This window comes from Carlito syrichta, unplaced genomic scaffold, assembly GCF_000164805.1.
Source record: "Carlito syrichta isolate Samal-C Ts95f unplaced genomic scaffold, Tarsius_syrichta-2.0.1 Scaffold303106, whole genome shotgun sequence".
Lineage (NCBI taxonomy): Eukaryota > Metazoa > Chordata > Mammalia > Primates > Tarsiidae > Carlito > Carlito syrichta.
The window spans coordinates 346,864-371,037 of NW_007247202.1; the positions used below are offsets into that span (position 1 = coordinate 346,864).

At 38.5% G+C, this 24,174-nt stretch overlaps 1 protein-coding gene across 3 annotated transcripts in view; it reads left to right on the forward strand.

Moving 5' to 3' along the window:
• FBXO9 (F-box protein 9) overlaps positions 1-24,174 on the forward strand; it is a 36,444-nt gene that overhangs the window by 5,114 nt on the left and 7,156 nt on the right. Inside the window, exons 1-7 of one of the 3 annotated variants that reach the window (XM_021712156.1) lie at positions 5,373-5,467; positions 8,863-9,020; position 9,489; positions 11,398-11,455; positions 13,230-13,329; positions 15,753-15,883; positions 17,318-17,432. In XM_021712156.1, the coding sequence (XP_021567831.1) occupies positions 8,875-9,020; position 9,489; positions 11,398-11,455; positions 13,230-13,329; positions 15,753-15,883; positions 17,318-17,432 (551 nt within the window). In that variant the 5' untranslated portion in view covers positions 5,373-5,467; positions 8,863-8,874. Of the gene's footprint in view, positions 1-5,372; positions 5,468-8,862; positions 9,022-9,488; positions 9,490-11,397; positions 11,456-13,229; positions 13,330-15,752; positions 15,884-17,317; positions 17,433-24,174 lie in introns of those variants that run through there. The other 2 variants (XM_008057697.2, XM_021712155.1) reach the window with 2 other exon arrangements.

The window sequence follows — 24,174 nt, forward strand, 5'->3', positions numbered from 1 at the left end:
CTTCCTGCTGAATCCCTCCCACCCGCCCCCAAACAGCCGGGCTCAATAGAAGGAGAGGGGGTTTGCAGGACAGCCAAGGAAAATGCCTTAGCTCCCTGAGGATGTTGAGCCAGTCTCTCCCCACCCGGAGGGATTTTGTCAAAAGCATTGAGCGTGGACGGAGGTGAGCTGTCACAGCATCTGAATTCCCGGAGGGAGCCCTGGCAGGCGGAGACACTTGTTGATTGCTTCTCTTCTGAAAAGCAGCAGGGCCCACTGAGAGGCCCTTTCGGCGCCTTCAGGAGTCCTGGGCTTAGGACGCGTCGACTCCGGGAGGCGACAGTTCCCAGGGTAGGATGTTGGCAGGCGGTCCTGGCGGAGCGGGGCTGGAGGGTTCGTGTGAGCAGCGTCTATGTGGTCCAAATGGAGAGGCTGAGCTTAGCTCCTGAGTTGGACGGCTCGGATTCCGTGGGACTGTCGCCTACTGGAATACGTAGTCTCTCTGCCCTGTGCCTTTCTTTGGCTTCAAGCAAATTGTTCATCTGAGAAGATGATCTCTGGTTAGGAGTGAAAGAATCAAGGATGAAAATGATTCCAAACTAAGTAGCTCTTGGTAAACTCAAACATTTGTTGAAGAAATGAATGACCAAATGAATTTCACTGAATCAATTTGGAGGATAGAACAGGCACCCCTGGACTCTGCGCCTCAACTTTTAGAAGTAGCTTTCTGATCAGAATTTAGCACTTAACCTTTATATTTCATTAATCTCACAAGCGAAACAGGAGTAAAATGGTGGAGACGTGAGCTCTTCACACTCACAAGCTCCTCAAGTGAAAGGTGATATTTAGGTCGAACAATTAGGAAAAATAAAGTGAAAACCTCCTGGTAGCAGTTGAGGGCCTAATTATTTCAAGTGGTATTTGGGTTCACCAAGTGTAGTAAAACCTGAAATTTGATAGTTTCTAGTTTTTTAGATCATACTGTCAAATAATAATGGATTAAAACTGTTTTGACAGCTCAGGGGAAAAGAAAGATACTATGTTATAGGTTTCCTGTTTCTTTTCCTCCTCCTGCAGTATGCATTATATATCCACATGGCATTTTATTTGTTAATTTAATCAGTATCTTTGAGCACCTGTTAGCCTGGCATAATGTTTAGACCCTGATACAATACTAGATCTTCAATATAACCACACCTGTAAGGTGATTTACGATAAACTCTTCATCGTGGAATGTCACATATGAAAAGGGACCTCAGAGATTACATATCTCTACACATGTCCCTCTTTACAGATATGACAGTGGAGGCCTGGCAGGCTTTTACTGTGAATCAATGTGTTTGGCCCTAAGGTTCCAAAAGTGACCAAGAGGCGATCCCTGTCCTCAGCGCACTAACTCTACTGAAGGAAACAAAATTAATCTCAGTGCAGTTGTGATATGAGTAAGCACAGGTATTGTGGGAAAGAGGCAATTAGGAAGGATCGAAAAATGCTTCCGACTAAGGAACCCTAAGCTGAATCTTGAAGGATGAGTAGAAATAGCCAAGTGAGGAGGAGAAAGGCATGATGTTCCAGATGGACAGAGCAGGCAGCATGTACAAGAGCCCCGGCTGGAGCAAGCAGGGAAAGCTCTTCAAGTCAGTTTCATCTGACTGTTAGTCAAGAGTTAGACGGTTAAATTACTAAGAGAATGCTCTACAGGACTCAGGTTCCCTACCATTAACTGTTCATTGAGTTTCTAGCAGTAAAGCAGACTCTTATTTGGGAAGAGAGAATACACTTTTCAGTGAGGTCTGTACGTTCAAAGTCCCTCATGTTTTCCTACTAGTGGAGTTGTTAATAGGAAAGGCTCTCAACTTAAAGAGACTTTTAAAAATGTATTTGACAGTACATTAATGCTTAAAATTTCCACTTTTCTGGAAGTTCATCTGAACTCTTGGCCTCTCACTTTTTACTGACGTATCCTTTATAGCATACCAAGCATGCTGCCATATACTAATTCAGGTCTTAAAGGCAGCTTTGCTTTGAGTCTGGTTGCCAGAGATAAGACAGGCGGCGATGCCTATTTATGTTGTGCTGTAATGTGGTGCAAATATATCTAACTGCTGTGTTAAAGATAGGTGCTAGGATAAACTTTCTTTTTTCTGGTAATAGCTTACAACTAACACTTGCAGTTGTAAAACTTACCATCTTCGAATCTAGTAAAATTAAACAGGTTTTTATTCTTTCTAGCTAACCTTTAAGGTAATTTCCCTGATGGCCACATTTCTTTATAGGACTGACACATTAAGGGTTGAGCAAGTTCCATTTGCTAATAAGTCTATTAGCTAACAGACTGAACTGAGGCAATATTTCATTTTCACTGGAAGGTAGGATTCAGTTTCATTTAGTAAACATTTAATGAGGATAAAAGGATAAAATGGAAGGAATCTGACCTGAGACCTCTGTTAAGCCTCAAGTCTGCAGTAAAGTCTCCAGTCTGGCTTTTTTTTTACTTTAAACCAATCCAATATATAAAAACTGGATTTATAAGACATAAAATAGAAGGGAATATTTTTACAAAAGCATTCAACTGTTAAGTCTTCAACTAAGAAGGTTTCCTAGTACATATAAAATATTAATAAACAGACGTCATATTTGCATAGAACATGCTTAGTGACATGTCAGTTGTATAAAAGAAGTGACATCTCTTGATGGACTGTGTTCTTTTTTTTTTGAGTTGGAGTCTCACTCTGTTGCCCAGACTGTGGAATGCAGTGGCCGCTCCCAGCCACCACATCCTTGACCTGCTGGGCTCCGGCGATCCTTCCGTCTCAGCCTTCCGAGTAGCTGGAACTATAGCCGCGTGCTACCACGCCTGGCTAATTTTTTTGATTTTTTGTAGAGATGAGCTCTTGCCTGCCCAGGCGGGTCTCAAACCCGCGGGCTCAGGCAGTCCACTCACCTCAGCCTCCCAAAGACGCGAGATTACAGGCTAAGCCACCGAGCCCGGCTGGACTGTGTTCTTTTAAGTGATCCATGAAACAAAAACTGTTTGTTATAGCCAGGTGTTATGGCACAAGCCTGTAGACCCAGCAACTTGAGAGGCTAAGGGAGGATCACTGGAGCCCAGGAGTTCAAGGCCAGCCTGGGCAACATAGTGCCCAGACTCAAAATGCCAAAAATGATTTGCTGAACTCTTTACCATAACTAAATGTTGTTATTTTTTGCAATAAAGTTGTTGTTCTTAGCCACCTAACGAAACATGTTAAACTGCAGCCCCTGCCTCCCAGGAAATGTTTATTCTACAGTATTAAAAAAAATTAAAGTATCAAATTTTATCTGAATTAGTATCATTAAATTTACCTGTGAAGAAGCTAGCTACAGAGAAGCAACTTTGTATTTCATTATCATGAAATAGTATTTTCTGTTTTGGTACTAGCAAAAGTGTATAAAATTAATTGGTTTAGTGTTTTTTTGTTTGTTTTGCCTCCATTGGACTCAGCTATGTTTGGAATATCTGCCATGGCACTTTGTTATCTGCATTTCAGAACACTTTCCTTCCTGATGGAAAATATAATGCTTATGAGGGAATCTTGCAAAAAAAAGAAAGAAAGAAAACTTACCAGGGTCCAATCACGCTTCTCTAGATCCAGCTACAATTTACAGGAAATATGAGGGCAAAGAAACATATTTATTGACACCTCAGCAAAATCTAGAGTCTGCAGAAAAACAACCCAGTTTCATTACAAATAAATTGCAAGAAATAAGAGAGTGAGAGGATTACAAAAGTTTTGAGACATATCAGCCAATTGCAACATGTGGACCTCACTAGAATCTTTATTTCACAAACTATAAGATATATATATATATTTTACATATGACATTTTGAGAAATATGAGTACTGTAACTTGGTATTTGATATTAAGGAATTATTACACTGATAACTATTGAAGTTGGGTCATGAGGACTTGAGGATTAATTACCTCATTTACGTGTGACTATATTTAAATATTTTTTTCATTAAAAAGTTAAAAAAAAAAGACTTGTAGAAATAAAAGAGAAAACCAAAGTTGGCCAGGCACAGTGACTCACACCTATAATCCTAGCACTTAGGGAGACTGGGGCAAAAGGATCACTTGAGACCAGCCTGGGTAACAGCAAAACTTTTTTCTACAAAAAGTGAAAAAATTAGCTAGGCATGGAGGCTGAGGTGGAAGGATTGCCTGAGTCCAGGAGGTTGAAGCTATAGTGTGCTGTGATCATGCCACTGTATTCCATCCTAGGCGACAAAGTGAGACTCCAACTCAAAAAAAAATAAAAAGAGAAACCAAAGATGTTCCTACTTTATCTTTTTCTAAAAAGAGAAAGTGAAAATAATCTTTATTATAGATTATCAGTAGGTATATGATGTATATTAATGGAGGAATTGGCTTAATTTACCAAAATTACATTAATCATAAATCCTTTATGAATAGTAATGTACTCGAATTGTTATGCTATGTAATGAAGTTGGCTCTCTGTACTTGCAGGCTTCACATTCACAGAGTCAACCAAGGATTGATAATATTTGGGGGAAAAAATAACAATACAATGATTAAAAATAATGCAAGTTAAACAGTACAGTGTAACAACTATTTACATAGCATTTGCATTGTATTAGGTATTATAAATAAGAGATGGTTTAAAGCATATGGGAGACCGAGCACAGTGACTCATGCCTGTAATCCCAGTACTTTTGGGAGGCGGAGGTAAGAGGATTGCCTGGATTTAGGGTTTTGAGACCATCCTGGGCAACTTGGTGAGACCTTGTCTCTACAATAAATAAAAAAAATTGACTGGGCCTGGTGGTGCTTGCTACTTGGAAGGCTGAGGCAGAAGGGTCGCCTGAGCCCAGCAGGTCCAGGCTATGGTAGTCAGGAATACGTCACCTCATTCCAGCCTGGGTGACAGAGTGAGACTCTGACTCAAAAATAAATGAATACATAAATTAAATAAAGCATATGGGAGGATATGGATAGGCTGTATGTAAATACTGTACCATTTTATAGGAGGAACTTGAGCATACAGAAGTTTGGTATCCTGGTGGACCCTGGAACCAATATCCTACAGATACTTAGGGATGACTGTAATTAGACTGATTTTTGGATGAACAGGATTGATGTTAACTTTTTGGGAAAAGAATGCTAAGATTCACTATAGTGTGAATACTGTGATTTGGAGTAGAGGATATGCTTTCAGACTCATTTTTCTTTGGAAACAAGAAGGATCACAGATGCGTTCTGCAGCCTTGCTACTCAGAGTGAGTTCCACAGACTGTTGACATTGTGGTATTAAATAGCAAGTAGTTGAAGGAGAGAGGCAGATTACAAGGGAAGCTGGTATTTTCATATTCCTGATGTTATTTGGGTTTTCCCTCCAGGCAGAAGCTGAGGAAGATTGTCATTCTGATACTGTCAGAGCAGATGATGATGATGAAAATGAAAGTCCTGTTGAAACAGATCTTCAGGCAAGTATCTTCAATTGTGTACTTAAATCTTATTCCATTGCTTCCCATCTGCATGCAGAAACTGGTCATAACTAGTAAAGTTGTAGGTTCTTATGGTTTGCATTGAATTTAGCTGTGTTTTCATGTTGGTTTATAGGACACATAGAGTGTATTGTAATGTTCTTTTTCTGTAAAAAGAAATATCAATAATGACTGGTATTTAGTTCAGTATATGGGTTTAAAGCAGGGGTCCCCAACCCCCAGGCCACAGACTGGTACTGGTTTGTGGCCTGTTAGGAACCGGGCTGTACAGTAGGAGATGAGTGCAGGTGAGCAAGTAAAGCTTCATCTATATTTATAGCTGCTCCCCATCGCTTTTGTCATCACCTGAGCTCCATCTTCTGTCATTAGATTCCCATAGGAGAATAAACCCTATTGTGAACTGTGCATGCAAGGGAACTAGGTTGCTCTCCCTATGAGAATCTAATGCCTGATGATCTGAGGTGGAGCTGAGGCCGCGATGCTAGCTCTGGGAAGTGGCTGCGAATACAGATGATCATTAGCAGTGAGGTTTGACTGCACAGAGACCAAAATAAATCAGTTGCTTGCAGACTCATATCAAAACCCTATCAGTGAGTGACAAATGAGTTGATGTACTTCGATTGTACACCTGCATCAGATTTTAAGTCAGAATCCAACACTTACTTCAGTCTGTATGTAACAGGCCTATTATTTTATTTATCATTTCCATCTGTACCTCTTTGTTTATGGTGAGTTGTGTAATATTTCATTATATATTACAATGTAATAATAATAGAAATAAGGTACATAATAAATGTTATGCGCTTGAATCACCCCAAAACCATTCCCATCTCCCTCCTTCCCCCCTGTTCATTGGCATCACAAGACTGGTCCCTGATGCCAAAAAGACTGGGGTCTGCTGGTTTAAAAAGTATTCAAACTAGGAGTTAAGCATGACTCAAAACCCATAACCTTGAAGAGAACGATTAACAGCTGTGACCATCTAAAGGTTTGCAACCTGTATATACAAAAGACATCATAAATAAAGTTAAGAGAAAGTCAGATGGAAAAATTATTGACCATGGGCAGAGGATTAATATTCTCGTATATAGAGTATTCTTATAAATTTGTAAGAGGGACATGGGATGGAAAGATATGAGTAGACAGGTAATGGGAAAAAAAAAACCATAAGTGACCATTAAATATTTGAAGAGCTAATTGGCCTCATTAATAATTTATTGAGACTGTAGATAATGTCCAGACTGTCCAGGATGTGAGAACACTCATGCAGGATGAAAATGTAAATTACTACTTTTATGGAGAGCAGACTGGTGATGTAAATCAGAATGAAAAGCATGCATTCCCTTTATATGGCAATTCTACTTCTAGGAAATTAATCCTAAGGAAATAATGGGGAGAGGGAGTAAATATGCATGTACAAAGATGTTTATTACAGCACTGTTTATATGGAAAAACATCATACAGCCCAAATAATCAATTCTTTGTGGAAAAGAATGATGCATGCATACAGTGAAATACACTGTAGCCATTTACGAAGGAGGATCCCCAAAAAACCAGAATTATCTTTTGGAGAGCTGGCCCCTTGTAGTAGAGGCTTCCCCTGCTAGTTAAGTGTTTTAGGAACCCATTGGCATCAGTGTACCAGCTAGCATTTTTGTGAGAGGCTATGTTCGGCTTCAGTGAATTTTTTTGTGGCAAACAGGTGATTAGTTCTTCCACTATGACAATGCACCTGCCCACACCATGCTGAGTGTTCAGCAGCTTTTGGCCAAAAATGGCATGTCCCTCATGAGCTACCCTCCCTATTCACCTGATCACCCTGAGTAACGTTTTTTTTGTTTCCCTGATGAAAAATTCCTCAAAGGGAAACATTTGACCGATGTGGAAGAGGTGAAACAAAAAACAGCAGAAGCACTAAAATGCATCAAAATTGACAAGTTTGAAAACTGGTTTGTGCAGTAGAAAAAGCATCTCGATAGTTTGTATTGCATCAAATGGAGAGTACTTTCAAGGTGACTGAAGTTTAAACATGTAAGGATAAATACACAATTTTTTATAAATAAAGTCCAGGGTTTTTTTTAAGGTCCCTTCTCATGAAAGAATGAAGTAAACCTTTGTGTTGAAATAGAAAAAAACAAAAAAAATTCACTGTGATTAATTGAGTGTGTCTCACAACTTACAAACTTGAAACACTTGCCTATTTGTAATTTGCCTATTTGTCTAGTAGAAAGTGCTGCTAAAGACTCTGTAGGTCAGGGATATGTGTAGAGCGTGCTAGAAGTAGGAGTGGAAACAAAGCAGCATACACAATATTGAGAAATTTGTTAATACATTTTAGGCCGGTGCAGTGGCTCACACCTGTAATCTCAGTACTTAGGGAGGTTTAGGCAGGACAATTAGCCCAGAATTCAAGACCAGTATAGGCAACATAACAAGATTTCATCTCTATGGAAAAAGTTAACTGGTCATGGTGGCATGTGTCTGTAGGCCCAGCTCCCTGGGAGGCTGAGCTGTGATTGTGCCACTGCATACCAGCCTAGGCAATAGAGTGAGGCCCTGACTGGAAAAAAAAATTTAGATATATCTTTTTCAAAAAGGATCCTAGGAATAATATATACAGTCTTATTAACAATGGCCCCCTTTGGTAGGAGCAGTAACCCACTTGGGTTCCCCAGGAGATAATTCCACTCAGGTGAAGATGACCATGCAGGAGGTTTATCAAGGCGCACTCCTGGGGAGGGAGGAGTCCAGCTGCCACGCAGTCTTGATGGATCGCCTTGGCCATGCCCCAGGGAGTTCTGAAGGTGGAATGAATCCTCTTTCAGAGCTGACCTGAGTGGCAGTGAAAGAGCCAAGCCTTTATCAACTTTGATCAGTTACCGGGTGAGGATTGAGAAATGATGTGATCTTGACAAGGCAAAACCAAAGGGCTGCCAGCTTTCTATTTTCAGTCAGTACTTCCTGCAGTTGGGAAATGACTTCTTTATTCCTGAAGGGGAACCTGGACAGCACACCAGAGTCTGCCACACAGGGGGACTTCACTTTTTATGTGTTTAAAATGTTTGAAATAATTTTGTGATGGCTTATATTTTTCATTCTAATTAAAATGTGGCTGTCCAGTATCATTAGACCTGCTGTATTAGTTGACTTATTTTTAGCGTAATTGTCTTGATTATTTAAAATTTTGAGCAGAAAATTATTTTTAAAGATAATAGGTATTTAATGGGCATTAGCCTGGTGACTTAGAAGGCAGTGTTTGCTGGTCTTAGACTAATAAGAATATGCATGGAGGGAGCTGCTGGACATGTTGTTAAATTATTCTGAAGTTAAACTCCTCTTCCTTGATGACCCCTAAAATACTTTTCTCCCTGTAGGCGCAACTACAGATGTTCCGAGCTCAGTGGATGTTTGAACTCGCCCCAGGTGTAGGCTCTAGCAACTTAGAAAACCGATCTTGCAGAGCCACGAGAGGCTCTCTACAGAAAGCAGCAGCAGATACCAAAGGAAAACAAGAGCAGGCAAAAGAAGAAAAGTTAAGTATTATAGACATTGCAACAAATTATGTTTTTTGTTGTTGTTGGTGGTGGTACATAGACGTTTTCACTGACACAAGTAATCATACAATAGTGTATCCATCCCTCATCATTTCTTCTAGGTGCTTTGGATGGTCCCTCCACTCCTGTTTTTTCCGCTGTAGGTGCAATGTCTTCAAGGCACTGCCTCTTGTTAATTTATAGACCTCTAGCCGGGCTCGGTGATTCAGCCTGTAATCCCGCGCCTTTGGGAGGCTGAGTGAGTGAATTGCCTGAGCCTGCAGGTTCGAGACCCACCTGGGCAGCGAGACCTCAGCTCTACAGTAAATCAAAAAATCAGCCGGGCGTGGTAGCACATGCCTGTAATTCTGGCTACTTGGAAGGCTGAGGCGGAAGGATCGCCGGAGCCCAGCAGGTCGAGGCTGCGGTGGCCGGGAGCGGCCACTGCACTCTAGTATGGGCGACAGAGTGAGATTCCAACTCAAAAAAAGAAAAAAAAAAAGAAAAAATTTATAGACCTCTGAGATTCACTTGGTTGAAAGATTGATGCCTCTGAATTTATTAACAGAAACCCAAAAGGAAAAAAAATGTTCACGTTAATGCCCTTCCAAAGGTCTTGCCTTAATGCAGTATTTTTTTATATCTTGAGTTGATCAGCTTACAGCAATACATTAATTATTTCCTTATTCTGGAAAATTTGGAAAGTGCTCACACTGGAAATATTTTGAATGCTGTCTAACTAGTCATTTCTCTCCTGGCACTTATCACATGGAGTAGGCACAGCATACCATTTCACTTTTTATTATTCTCATCTTCCATAGAGCCTACCATCTTTATGCCATCAGGTCCAAGGTTTTGTTTACAATTAGTCATTAAATAGTTGGTATTACCATGATGACTGTACTCCTTTTGTTTTGTTCTTCCATACTCATTTTGTTTGAATTTTTATTTTGAAGTAATTCCAGGTGTAAAGGTACAGAGAAGTCCTGTGTACTCTTCACCTACCTCCTTTTGGTAACATCGTGAATAATTACAGTCCCATATCAAAACCTAGGAGATAGACATTGGCACAATCCACAGAACTTGTTTAGGTTTCCTGGGCTGACAGGCAGTTATCTGTGTATGTGTATAAATGGTTCTGTGCATTTTTACATGTGGAGTGTTACATGACCGCCACCACAAATAGGACACGGAACTGTTTTCCTTCCCACAAGGACCCTTCATGCTACATCTTTAGAGTCACACGCTCCCTTCTCCTGGCCCCCAGCCGTTCTGAACCACTGGCAGCCACTCATTTCTTCTCCACCGTGTATTGTGATATTCCAAGAATGTGTAGATGGAGCCATACAGTATATAACCTTTCGAGATGGCTTTTTTCACTCAGCATAATTCCTTAAGAGCCATCCAAGTTGTATTTCAGTAGCTCCTTTTGATTGTAGAGAAGGTTTGCATGATGTGGATGTACCCCAGTTTAACCATTTACTTGCTGAAGGACATTTGAGTTGTTTCCAAGTTTGTGGCTATTATGAATAGAGCTGCTGTGGATGTTTGTGTGCAGATTTTTGCACAGACATAAATTTTAATTTCTCTGGGATAAAGGCCCAAGAGTGCAGTTGTTAAGTTTTGTAGTAAGTGCATGTTTGGTTTTCGGAGAAACTGCCACACTGTTTTCCAGAGTGTACCATATTACGTTACCACCAGCAATGTGTGAGTGAACCAGTTCATCTCCGTCAGCGTTTGGTGTTGTCACTGCTTTTTTAGCCATTCTAATCGGTGTGTAGTGATGTTTCACTGTGATTTTAGTTTGCTTTTCCCTATTGGCTAATGAGGGTGAACTCCTTTCATGTGCTTACTTCTCATCCATACATTCTCTTTGTGAAATAGCTGTGTATGTCTTTTCTAATTGGGTTGCTTGTTTTTTTAGTGTCAATTTTTGAGAGTTCTCTATGTATTCTAGAAATTAGTTCTTTGTCGCATATGTGGCTCATAAATATTTCTCCCAGTCTATAGCTTGACTTTTCATCCTTCCTAGGACAGGGTATTTCACAAAGCAAAAATTTTAATTTTTATGAGGTGTAGCTTATCAACTTGTTCTTTGATAGATAGTGCTTTTAATGTCAAGTATATAAGAACTCTTAGCCTAGTTTTACATCTCCAAGATTTTCTTTTGTCTTTAAAAGTTGTATAGGTTTACATTTAAGTCCATGATCCATTTCAATTAATTTTTTGTGTAAAACATGAGACTTTGGTCGAGGTTCATTACTTCGCCCATGGATGTCCAACTGTTTAGCACCAGTTGTTGAAAAGACTCCCTCTTCTGCCATCCATACTAACTTTTAATATAGATTTTCAAAAATATTCACTATATTTTTACAGGCTCGAGAACTCTTCCTAAAAGCGGTAGAAGAAGAACAAAATGGAGCTCTCTACGAAGGTAAAAACTTAGAGCCCAAGATTATGTTGTCATGTCATTTCTGAACAACAATTCTGTTACTGACCAGTCTATTTTTTTTTTTTTACTATAACATATTTGGGATAGAATATCAGCCTTCCTATAGAGTTGTCTCTCAGTATTCATTGGAATTGGTTCCAGGACCCCCAGAGGATACCAAAATCCAGGGATGCTCACGTCCCTTACATAAAATGGTGTAATATTTACATATAACCTACTTATTTATGTTCTCTCATAACCTTAAGTCATCCCTAGATTACTTACAATACCTAATATGATGTAAAGACTTTGTAAATAGTTGTTACACTGTATTTTTTTTTTTGTAATTTGTATATTTTTTCTACATATCTTTGATCTGCAGTTGCTTGAATCTGAGAATGCAAAGCCCACAGATACGGAAGGTCAACTGTATTTGAATTTTTTAAAAAAAACTCAAAAAAATTGTATTTTTACATAATCTGTGTTTTGCAAAAAACATTGCTGGGAAACATCATATTGGTAGAATGAGTAAAATATGTTTTTCTACGTTTAGTTTTAGCACTTATTCCTCATTAATAAAGTCTTTAAAAATTGTTATTCATTTTAAAATAGGATAGACTGCTTTTATAGATGAAAATTACTTCAGAGGATGGGAATATAAAGGATAAATCAAGGAGTGTATAGATGTTTCCTTTCTAAATTCTCATTTACATTTTACCCATAGGAATAGGCTTCGGCCTTGACTCTTTTATTAACCCAATGGAAATGTATAAGTGAACAAAGTGATAGTACTGGTTACTGTTTTAGGTGGTAATGATGCTTTCATTTGTGGTGATAAAGATAATAATTGGGGATTGGAAAAGTCCTTGTGCTTGAGTCATTTGAAAATGCCTCAGAAATAACATTCATAGTTACTACGTTGATGTGCAGGTTTAGTGTAGTGATATTTTTAGTCCAGTTTTAGAAGAGTCCTGGTATCAGGTCCCTGTGCATCTTCATTAGTTTGTGCATCATCTCTGCTTGGTATATGGTGACTCTCCTAGAAAAATAGAACATGATTAATGAACAGTTGTATACCTAACCCTAAATTGTACCCCACATTTTTAAAATTAAAAAATTAAAACGAAAAGAAAAGAAAAATAGAACATGGCAGAGTATATGGAATTGCACAGCGTTCCTCCAAGGGAGAAAGAACTGGTCAGTCTCAACAGCCCCAAGTTCTACCAGCATATTTCTCTGGGAAAAGATTATTGACTATTTCAGCTCTCAACTACCTGGCCAGGAGGTCTGTAAAAATGCATAGATTTTAAAAATTATTTAGCTAAATTAGAGGCAGCTGGGCTAAAGGAGTTTGAATTTGAAAGATAAATTTCAAAAAACCTCTTCTCTTTATTCCACCCAGCTGAAAGCATTTAATTTTCCTCAACTCTGTGTCCTAGAAAGAAAAGCTTGCTTAGAAGTGTTTTTGTTGGGTCTATAGAAGTTGCATTTTCAGAACCCAAAGAAAGATAACTGCATAACAATTATGATACATTAAGAGGGTGAAGAAAAAGATGGAATGAGCTCAAAGATAAGACTAATATACAACATCTGCAGTTTAGAAAAAAGGTTCTTTCTGAGCAGTAAGCTTTGGAAATAAGTTGTGTCATTGAACTACTGTTGCACGTAGAGAAAGAGAATTTGACTATTTGTAAAGAAAGTTATCAAATTAAACCACAGTTAAGGAAATAACAAAACTGTGTGGTCATAGCTAATTTAGCTTTATTTCTTCTTTTAGCCATCAAGTTTTATCGTAGGGCTATGCAACTTGTACCTGATATAGAGTTCAAGATTACTTATACCCGGTCTCCTGACGGTGATGGCGTTGGAAACAGCTAGTGCGTATATAATTTGATAGACAGTATGCATAGAGTTTGTTAAAGTTAAGCGTCTTTGCCCTGTTGACTCTTAACATAAGAAGATGGTGCTTATTCTGTTAAGCTATATAGTCTTTAGTGTATCTTTGTTTATAAAGTTGTAGATATTTTTTAATTAGGGAAATTTAAAGGTTACTATGAAGAAATGCACATTTTAAACAGATAATGAATATAATAAGGTGATGAAATATTTTTTGTTGTAGTTTTGTTAAATAAAAGCAATGATTATTGAAAGGAGTAAATTAAAGGACACATTTTAGCTTTTTGAAATCTGCATGAAGTCAAAAGTATTAAAATGTAATTAGGCCGAAGTTGGCAAAATGTGAATAGTGGTTCAAATTGGGTGATGGGTACATGGAATTTTATTACAACAGTCTCTTCTTTTGTATATATTTGAAACTATACATTTTTTAGAAGTCTTAATTTTATTAGGGTAATACTGAACTATAAAAAAAACTTTATTATTCTTTTACCATATGTAGGTAGAACATTAAAATGCTAATGTTTGTTCAAAGCAGAGGTGCAAAATATAAGCCTGCCTGAAAGAAATTGTTTCACTGTACAGATGCCACTGTCATCAGTCAGGAAGTAGTATTGATGGTTTTATATGGACAGAGATCAAGAGAACATACTTTTAAGCCAAACTTTTGAGGCTGTTTGCGAGACAGTTATAAAATTGTTTTGAACTAATCCCACTATCCCCCAAAGCCCAGTTTGCTGATCTTAGAAGGGAAGGGAGAGAAAGTCACGAGAGAGTCATGTTCAGAATGAACAACACATAGAAAAAAATAGTTTTGGTGCTGAGATATTAGCTGTTATATTAATATAGTCCCTCTGTCATAAAATAGTTAAGTTACCTTTAATGGTAACGTATGCTTATTGCCAGTGTTTTGTAACTGCATATGGTTTGAATGCTTAAACTTTGGATAAGTCATATTAAAAACATTTCAGTGAAGTCAGTATTAATTGTCTGCTTGAATTTTCAACTAATAATATTGTTCATCACATTGGAGTTAACAGTGTGAGGTAGTTCATACTTAAAGTGAATCATTTGGTATTTTTCTAAACCTTCTTTAAATTTGAGTGGAGTAATCTAGGTCTAGTTCTTAGCCAGTTTTATAAATAGGTGCCAAAGGATGGTCATATTAGGCCAGAGGCAGTGGCTCACACCTGTAATTCCAGCATTTCTGGAGGCTGAAGCAGCAGAATTGCTTGAGCCCAGGAGTTTGAGACAGCCTAGGCAACATATATAGCAAGTCCTCGTCTCTACCAAAAACCCAAAAATTTAGCTGGGAACTTATTGATAAAGAGCTACTTGAGAGGCTAAGGAAGGAGGGTTTCCTGATGCCAGGAGGTCAAGACCAGCCTAAGCAACACAGCAAGACCTCGACTCTACAAAAAAATTAAAAAAAAAAATTTAGCCGGGTGTCATGGTGCATGCCTGTAGTCCCAGCTATTCAGGAGGCTGAGGCGGGAGGATCACCTGAGCCCAGGAAGTTGAGGCTGTGGTGAACTATGTTTATGCTCCAGCCTGTGCAACAGAGGAGGACCATGACTCAGATAAAAAGAAAGGTCATATTAAAACATTAAAGTATTTCTTTTCCATTCTTTATACAAACCCAGATGTTCTGAAAGTTCTTTAAGGATACAATCATTTTTTAAATAAGCTCTGATAAACCCTAAAATTTTTTGCTGTGGCTTTTTTTACCTTTCTTGTAAAATGTTTGTAGACTAGCCATTGAGTCCATCTAGCCTCAACCATACTTATTTTTGTTGTATTATTATACCATTTGTTGTATTAAAATGCCATTCTTGGTTTTCTAACTTCTTCACCCAAACTTTTTTGTAAGTCTGATCATCTTTTAGGTTTACTCCAGCAAAAATGGAGAGCTAGATGTGTTTCTAGCTCCCTAACTACATATTTGTATATACTGATAGATGCTTTGTGAATCCTTAGATGTTTTAAAATTAGGTATTTTTAAGTTAAGGCAAATCTGTTAGAAAACCCTTGGAAAGTAACTCAGATGACATCTGTGTATTTGATTTTTATCCAATTAGAATGAATTAAGATCACTTAAATAATTTATTTGAAAATCTTCACCAACTCAAGAAATCTTTACTTTACAATAAAACTAATTAGTTAAATCTCAATACCTGTATCCAAAAACTCTAATTCTTTCTGGGTGATAATTCTGAAGCTTTTTTCTTTGAAAAACTTGGTATGGTAGTCTTTTGCAAGGTAGACTAAACTCATAACATTTCAAAAAGTACTACATTTTGAATAAGCTTAAAGTGACTTTTTTAAAGCAGATTTGAAAGTACTGTGAAAAATCAGTTTCTGAACTATGTGTTTGTAGACTGAGGCAGCTACCTTCTTTTTTCAGCCTTGAAGATAACGATGATGACAGCAAGATGGCAGATCTCTTGTCCTGCTTCCAGCAGCAGCTCATGTTCCAGGAATCTGCACTCAAACTGTGTCAGCCCGAGCTTGAGAGCAGTCAGACTCACATTTCAGGTGTGACTCTTGGTGTTTTTTATTTATTTGTTTTTTTGAGTTGGAGTTTCTCTCTGTTGCCTAGGCTGGAGTGCACTGACACACTCATGGCCACCACAGCTGCGACCTGCTGGGCTTAGGCAATCCTTCCACTTCTGTATTCCAAGTAATTTGAACTACAGGCATGCACCACCATGCTCAGTAATTTTTTGATTTATTGTAGAGATGAGGTCTCGCCATGTTGCCCAGGCTGGTCTCGAACCCATGGGCTCAGGCAGTCCTTTCACCTCCACCTCCCAAAGTGCAGGGATTACAGGCGTGAGCCATTGCGCCCAACTGACTCTTGGTTTTTATAACTCAGTGAAAAATGCTTTAACAGTAGATGAAAGATTTCCAAGCTTATCAATTCAGATAGCTTGCCAGGTCATTGCTGCCCTAATTCAGAATATGGTGGTAGATCCAGCTCTAATTACCATTTGTATATACTAGTAAGCTGTTTCAAAACCTGTAGCAGATCCGCATTTTTGTACAGTTGCATTAGGATGCCATTTTTTTTAGTGAAGATCTAAGAGAGTGAGTCTGAGGTATGGAGGTAGCCCTAGAGAAATTGGAGGGATACTGTCATGACACATTTCAGCCAAGTTGAACAATAGTCCTGAGACAGGCTGAATGTTTAGAAATGAATGTATTTTTTTATATGTAAAATATTGTTTAATTGGCTATAGGGTTTGTCAAAGGAGGACAGTTGAAAATTTTCAAGAAGATGAAAAAATAACTTTTTCATGTTAATAAATGCAATATGCACCACACATAGTAGACTGTTATTCTAACACATTTATTTTAATGTATCTTGGTAAAATAATCTTGTGAAAGAATAGGGTACTTTATAAAAGTAACTTCAGATCTAGATCTAAAAACAAAGATACTTGTGTCTTAAGGTTTGGAACTGTTCATTATTATTTGGAATTTAAACATGTTCATGCTGTAGTTCTGAGCAATACTAAGGGTGTGATTTATAAATTTCTAGGAATGCATAAATGTACCAAGAGTGGGCCAGGTGCAGTGGCTCATACCTGTAACCCCAGCATTTTGGGAGCCTGAGGTAGGAGGATTGCTTGAGGCCAGGAGTTTGACCAGCCAGGGTAATATAGTGAGACCCAGTCTCTACACAAAAATTAAAAAATTAGCCAGGTGCAGAGGCATACACCTGTTGTCTCAGCTACTCAGGAGACTCAGGTAGGAGGATTGCTTGAACTCAGAAATTCACTCAGAAGTTCAAGACTGCAGTGAGTTATAATAAGCGCACCACTCCACTCCAGCCTGGGCAACAGAACGAGACCCCCATCTCTAAAACAACAATAACAAGCCCCCAAAGCAAACAAAAATGCACTGAGAATGTGGTTGTGACAATAGGATGATATATAGGTGAGTCATTGAGATGATTTTCTTTTGCAGTGCTGCCAATGGAGGTCCTGATGTACATCTTCCGGTGGGTGGTATCCAGTGACTTGGACCTCAGATCATTAGAGCAGTTGTCCCAGGTGTGCAGAGGATTCTACATCTGTGCCAGGTACTTAGTTTTGTTTTTTAAACAACTCCGGCAATGGTGAACTTTTGCCAATTTTGATAAAAAAGAACTTGATTGATGTTCTGGGTAAAAGCTTAGAACAAGCAGAAGTTTTGCAAGGCTGTACCTAACATGATTTAAATTACTTAGCATTCATTGACTAGAATGTTCTAGGTTTCCAGGGTCATTAAATAGTATGTGAACAGATGCAGTTATACCTACTATTTTGCCTGCTAACTTAACTGATTTGGAAAAAAGAATTCTATTAGAAAAAGCGTATTCAAGTCATTTTTGCAGTTACTCTAAACCTGTTAAGTGGTAATGGTTTAAATTAAGATTACATCAAAATTTTCTTTTGGCTCACTAAAACTTATTTCATATTTTAACAATCCTGTGTGAAGGATAATCATAGTTTAATATAAAATCATTTGAGACCAATCTCTCAGCATCTTATTTATATAAAAATATATGCTTAGTCCTTAGCATCTGGAATTTTTTAATAACTAGTTCTTAAAATTTAGATATATTACTTTGAAGTAAATTAATTCCATTTGGAATTCTGTATTTTGCATAAAATATATGAATTTCTTGAAGTCTTTGTTTTTGGTAATTTTGTGTGCTGTTCTATGTAACAAGTACCGGGTGATCAGGTATCAGGCACGTGGAGGCTCACGCCTGTAATCTCAGCACTTTGGTAATTAGAGGTGGTGAGAGGATTGCTTGAGCATAGGGCTTCGAGATCAGCCTAAGCAACTTGGCTATACCTTGTTTCTACCATAGATCAAAAAATTAGTTGAAGTGGTGGTACATGCCTGTAGTTTCAGCTACTTGGAAGGCTGAGGCAGAAGGCTCTCCTAAGCCCAGCAAGTCGAGGCTGCAGGAGCTATGTACATGCCACTGCACTCCAGCCTGGGCAACAGAATGACTCCAACTCAAAAAAACAGAAACAAGTACCTATTAAACACCTAATGAATTACCCCCAGCCTTTTCAAATTGGGGTCTCCGGCACTTGTTTATGTCAACCTGAAACACAATCAGAAGCATTTTCTAAACGAAAAGATGTTTATTTGGGAATACAGCGTTGCAATGAGTATTCACATGCCATGGTAAATGTATATCCAGCGAGATAAGAGAAGACAAATGTTTTTAAAGGAAAAAATGAGGAGGATTGCATAATTGTTTAGAAAGAATTATCCTTGGCTGCAAAGATCAGTAACAAAGATGACACCAGGCTGGGTTCTGTGGCTCAGTCTGTAATCCCAGCACTTTGGGAGGCCAAAGTGAGTGAATTGCCTGAGCCTGTGGGTTTGAGACCAGCCCAGGCAACTTAGTGAGGCCTCAACTCTACAATAAATTTTAAAAAATTAGCCAGGTGTGGTAGTGCACTCCTGTAGTTCTGGCTACTTGGAAGACTGAGGCAGAAGGATCGCCGGAGCCCAGCATGTCAATGCTGGGGTGGCCATGAGCATGCCACTACACCAGCCTAGGTGACAGAGTGAGACTCCAATTCAGAAAAACCAAACCAAACCAAAACAAGCAAGCAAACAAACAAACAAAAAAAGATAACACCAGTTTAAGGTTGTACAGTCAGTTTAAGGGTAGATGTCCTTGCAGAAATATTTTTTGTACACAGTTGTGATGGCCTATGTACAAGGCTGTGTGTGTGTTTTTTTTTAAATGGAGTCTTTTTTGTTATCAGGCATACAAGCATGAGAACCTTTTCTTCATGACCTTCCTTGGCTCTGTTTGTCAGAGTTTTCTTAACATTAGTGAGTCCACTTAAATTTTGACAACGTTCACATTTCTGTCTTTTGATCAAGATCTTTCTCCGATCAGTCATTAGTTAGGTGCTAGGATTAGACTATCCTGGTTGCTAGTCTCTTCCGTCCCATGTTCAGTGAAGTGATTGGTGACTGGTGACTGGGAGTCAGTGACGGGTCCTTTTTAGCTACATTTGAAAGGAGTGGCTCTCAGGCTAAGTCTACCTGGGGCCCACTATTAAGTTCAGTTTTCTCTGTTCCATAGTCCTTAGTGATCATCTCAAAATGCTGGGCCAACATTATTTTTTTAGGAGTTTTACTTCTGCAAAAATTTAACAAGGAACAGATATAAAATTTAAGAAGTGAAAATACAAAATAAAATTAATAGCAGTGTGACAGTTCCAGTTTGCATAATGGTTTTGAACCATGAACCTAGTCTTAAAGACAACTAATTGAATAGATCAAATGTCCACAGGAAATCAGTGAGACCTGTTGTAACCATGTGGCCTATTTTCTTATTTTGTGTGTATGGATTTCAGCTTTCTCAGAGAAATTTATCCAGGTACAGCATGTATAGTATTAGTAATTACACAAATATTTTCTCATTTAACCAATGGATCCTAAAGGATATTTTAGGTTAGGTTCTGTTAAGTTACCAGCTATTGATTATGAAATTTCACACTATTATTCTGTCAAATGAAAATAACATTAAGGGGTGATGAAAGTCTCTTTATGATTCGGTCCTGATGTCTTGGGAAAAGCTGTCTACCGCTTTCATGAAAATATCAACTTCTCTTGATTTGTAGCTTGAATGTATCTGGTCATGACACCCCGCAGCTTCGTATAGTTTGTGTGTGACTCATATATTTGGCATGAGGCTTGTTTCTTAAAATTTGAGTAGTTTCAGCTTATAAGGTTTTAGGAACAGAGCACCTTTTGCTTTTAGTTGGAGAATTGAAGCCAAATATTAGAGGAAATTAGGAGAATTCGGAAAGAATCTGGTCTGCAGGCAGATGACAAGAATTTAAAAACAATTCACAGGGCTACAGTCTAGTAACAGGCATTTTACAATTTTTCTTTAAAAGTATAACGTGCTTTTTTTTAATATTGATTATATAGGAGCCTCAGATTTAAAAACCTCTTGAGGCTAGGAAGCCAAGCCAGGGCACACTTGAGATTGTACTTATAGTCTGAAGGTTCTGGTGCCTGACAGGAAACAACAGTTTTTACTCACTCACTGTAAGGCTGAAAACTCTTAAAGTTCGGTATTTTATGCATGTTCTTAAGTGTAGCATTTTAGTCAAGCCTTGATAATATAACCAATGTTTCTAGTTGTATCCTGCCTATAAAGAGAGAGTAGATTTTTATTGAACTTAAGTAAATAAAAATAGGAATACTCAAAGTACATTTTGAATGTTGGAGGAATCAAGTAGGGAGAAAAAGCAAATGCTTTCACTTTTGTTCATAAAAGTAAACCTTACTAAATTGTTGTTACGTATAGATAGCTTATGAGAGAAAAATTCTTATTAGAGTTCATTACTTTTTTTTTTTTTTTTGAGTCAGAGTCTCATTCTGTCACGCAGGCTGGAGTGCAGTGACACGCTTATGGCCACAGTAGCCTCGACCTGCTGGACTCAGGTCATCCTTCCACTTCAACCTTCCAAGTAGCTGGAACCACAGGCATGTACCACCACACTCGACTAATTTTTTGATTTATTGTAGAGATTAGGTCTTGCCAAATTGCCCAGACTGGTCTCACACTAGTGGACTCAGGCAGTCCTCTTGCTTCTGCTTCCCAAAGTGCTGAGATTATAGACGTGAGTCATTACACCCGGCAAAGTTTTGGACTTTTTAAATCTAGTCCATTGATTTTAAAGTTTTCACAAATCTGTGTTCATGAGTACTTGCTAGAGTCTTCTCCATGAATAGCAATTTTGAAGAATAACCGATTGCAGATATTTTTTGTGAATTCAAGATAATAACTGTGGATGACAGAAATTTAGGACAGCCATGGTTAAAATCTGATAAAAGTTCCCAGTTTACAAGGAAATTTAGTTATTTCTATTACGTGCAGCATTTTAAGTCATTCAAGACCACTGACGTGATTTTTTGTTGTTCCAAATTCTGTTCCTGGTTGCAGCTGACATGAATTCACATCATTCCAAATTCTCCTCCTGGTTGCCACTGATGTGACAATATCTTTGCAAATTCTGCTTCTGAATGCTGCAACGTCGTCATATGTTTATGTTATTATATATATATATTTTTTTTTTTTTGCTTGAAAATGAATGGTCAGGCAAGGAGAGAGAAAGTTAATTGAGATATTTATCTGATATTGACTGCACAGTGTTGTTATTGATTTAAGTAATTGACAAAAAGTGCAAGTTGATCATTATTTTATTGCGATTAGTGCTGTATATTTGTATTTTGATATTTCAAGGCTTTCATACTTAAATATTAAAAATTTACCATAATTATGGAAAATGAAGAAATATATGCTGATGAGATTTCCGAGGTCGAAGGTGAATCCATTGCACTTATTAGTGATAGTGAGACAGATAGTGATGTAATGATACAGTAAACGAAGAAATATAATGCAGATAATCTATGTCAGTGAATCTAGTGCTGGTGAGAATGAATCAGACATTGAGTGGGCAAAATATGATGCAAAAAGAGAATTATATAGTATTAATTAACTGTATCTACAGGATGAGAGCTACCTTCTTTGAGGCTCTCCAGCAGCCCAACTGGGAAAGCCCAAAGTTAATTTTAGTTTAAGGAGACTTAATTTAGGATCTTGATGATCCTGGGGAAACCTGCCAAAGATGTCAAAAGCTTCAAAAAAATAGGAACTGTAGTTTAGAAGATGGCTGTTAAACAGATTTTAGAATTAAAAATCAAAACCTGGCCAAGCACGGTGGCTCAAGCCTGTAATCCCAGCACTTTGGGGGCCCAAGGCAAAAGGATTGTCTGAGGCTGCAGGTTCAAGACCAACCTGGGCAACATGGTGAGACCTCATCTCTACAATGAATCAAAAAATTAACCGGGCATGTTAACGCATGTGTGTAGTTCCAGCTACTTGGAAGGCTGAGGTGGAAGGATTGCTGGAGCCCAGCAGGTCGACACTGGGGTGTCCATGAGCGTGTCACTGCACTCCAGCCTGGGCGACAGAGTGAAACTTCAACTCAGAAAAAAAAGTGTTCACCAAAATGTTAACCCAGGTGTACAGATCAAACCAAATGCTAAACCAGGTGCACAGACCAAATGAAAAGGAAATTCACTACAAGATATGCCTCACAGATAGAATGTAGAAATCCAGAGTACTCAGTCCAGAAAGTCAGTTGTCTTTATACTAGAAAGGACTTAGTAGAAAATACAAAAAGCCTTTTATCATTACAGGAAGAATTTTTCTAATAATTAAAGTGACCTTATATATACCAGATCCCAAAGAATATTAAAGAATCTCTACCAACTTAAGAGAAGACTCAACAGGGCAGAATGGGCAGGCTGCAGCCATGGAGAGCTCAGAGGGCTCAAGTGAGCACTGCACACTGGTATCAGGAAGCTTTGATTCCTTCCGTGGTGATCTTTTCCCAGGCCTCCTTCTGACACAGTATATCGTGAATGTCAACCACAGTAATATCAAACAAACAGATTTTTCTCTTAGAAAGTATATTTATTTGGGAATAGAGCATTGCAGGGGACATACCCATGTCATAGTCAGCTGTTTGTGTATTCAGGGAGACAAAGGAAGACAGGATTTTAAAGGAAAAAAATGATTACATAATGGTTTTGAAAGAGTGAGTCTTGGCTATAAAGATCAATAACAAGGGGGATGCCAATTTGAGGTTGGACAGGTGGTTACTGGGCAGATATTCTTGCAGAGGTATTTCTTGGATAAGGTTGCATTGTCTTTGTGCAGGGTTGTGTTTTTTGTGGAGTCTCTTTGTTATCAGGCATACAAGCACGGGAATCTTCTCTTCATGGCCTTTCTTGGCTCTGCTTGTCAGGATTTTCTTAACATTCGTGATTTCATTTTGATTCTGACAGCTTTTACAGTTATTCTATTAACTTTAAGTTATACATGAGAAAACATAAAGAATTGGTTAAGAAAGGAAATTTTCAGGACTGCAACTTCATGTGTCCTCATAAAAGTAATTGTTAAAAAGAAAAGTACATAGAGAACTAAAAAACACCGATGAAAGAAATTGTAAAAGAAAAAAAAAAAAAAAGAAAAGTACACACTTCAGCATAAATTCAGGGGGATTTATCTTTTGCAGTCTGACACTGATATAAGTAGTTTTTGCTTCTGTAAAACTAAATACTTAACTGGGTGTGGTGGCATGCACCTATAATCCCAGCTACTCAGAAGGCTGAGGTGGGAGGATCACTTGAGTCCAGGAGGCCTGGCCAGCAGTGCACTATTGTCATTCACGTGCTCACACTAGCTTCAGCATCAGTGACCTCTAGGAGTAGGGGACCACAGGTTGCCTAAGGTGGGGTGAACCAGCCCAGGTTCGAAACAGAACAAGTTAAAACTTTCGTGCTGATCAGTAGTGGGATTGCGGCCATAAATAGCCACTGCACTGTCACCTGGAAAACATAGTGAGACCCTGTCTCTTAAAACAAACAAACAAGCCGGGCTCGGTGGCTCAGCCTGTAATTCCGCGCCTTGGGAGGCTGAGGTGAGTGGATTGTCTGAGCCCGCGGGTTCGAGACCCACCAGGGCAGCAAGACCTCATCTCTACAATAAATCCAAAAATCAGCCGGGCATGGTAGCGCATGCCTGTAATTCCGGCTACTTGGAAGGCTGAGGCAGAAGAATCGCCGGAGCCCAGCAGGTTGAGGCTGTGGTGGCTGGAAGCGGCCACTGCACTCCAGTCTGGGCGATAGTGAGACTCCAACTCAAAAAAAAACACTGAATATTTTAAGTTAGAAGTGGAGTTAAAAAATATTTTGAGCTATGTCAGAGTCCTGTCAGTTTT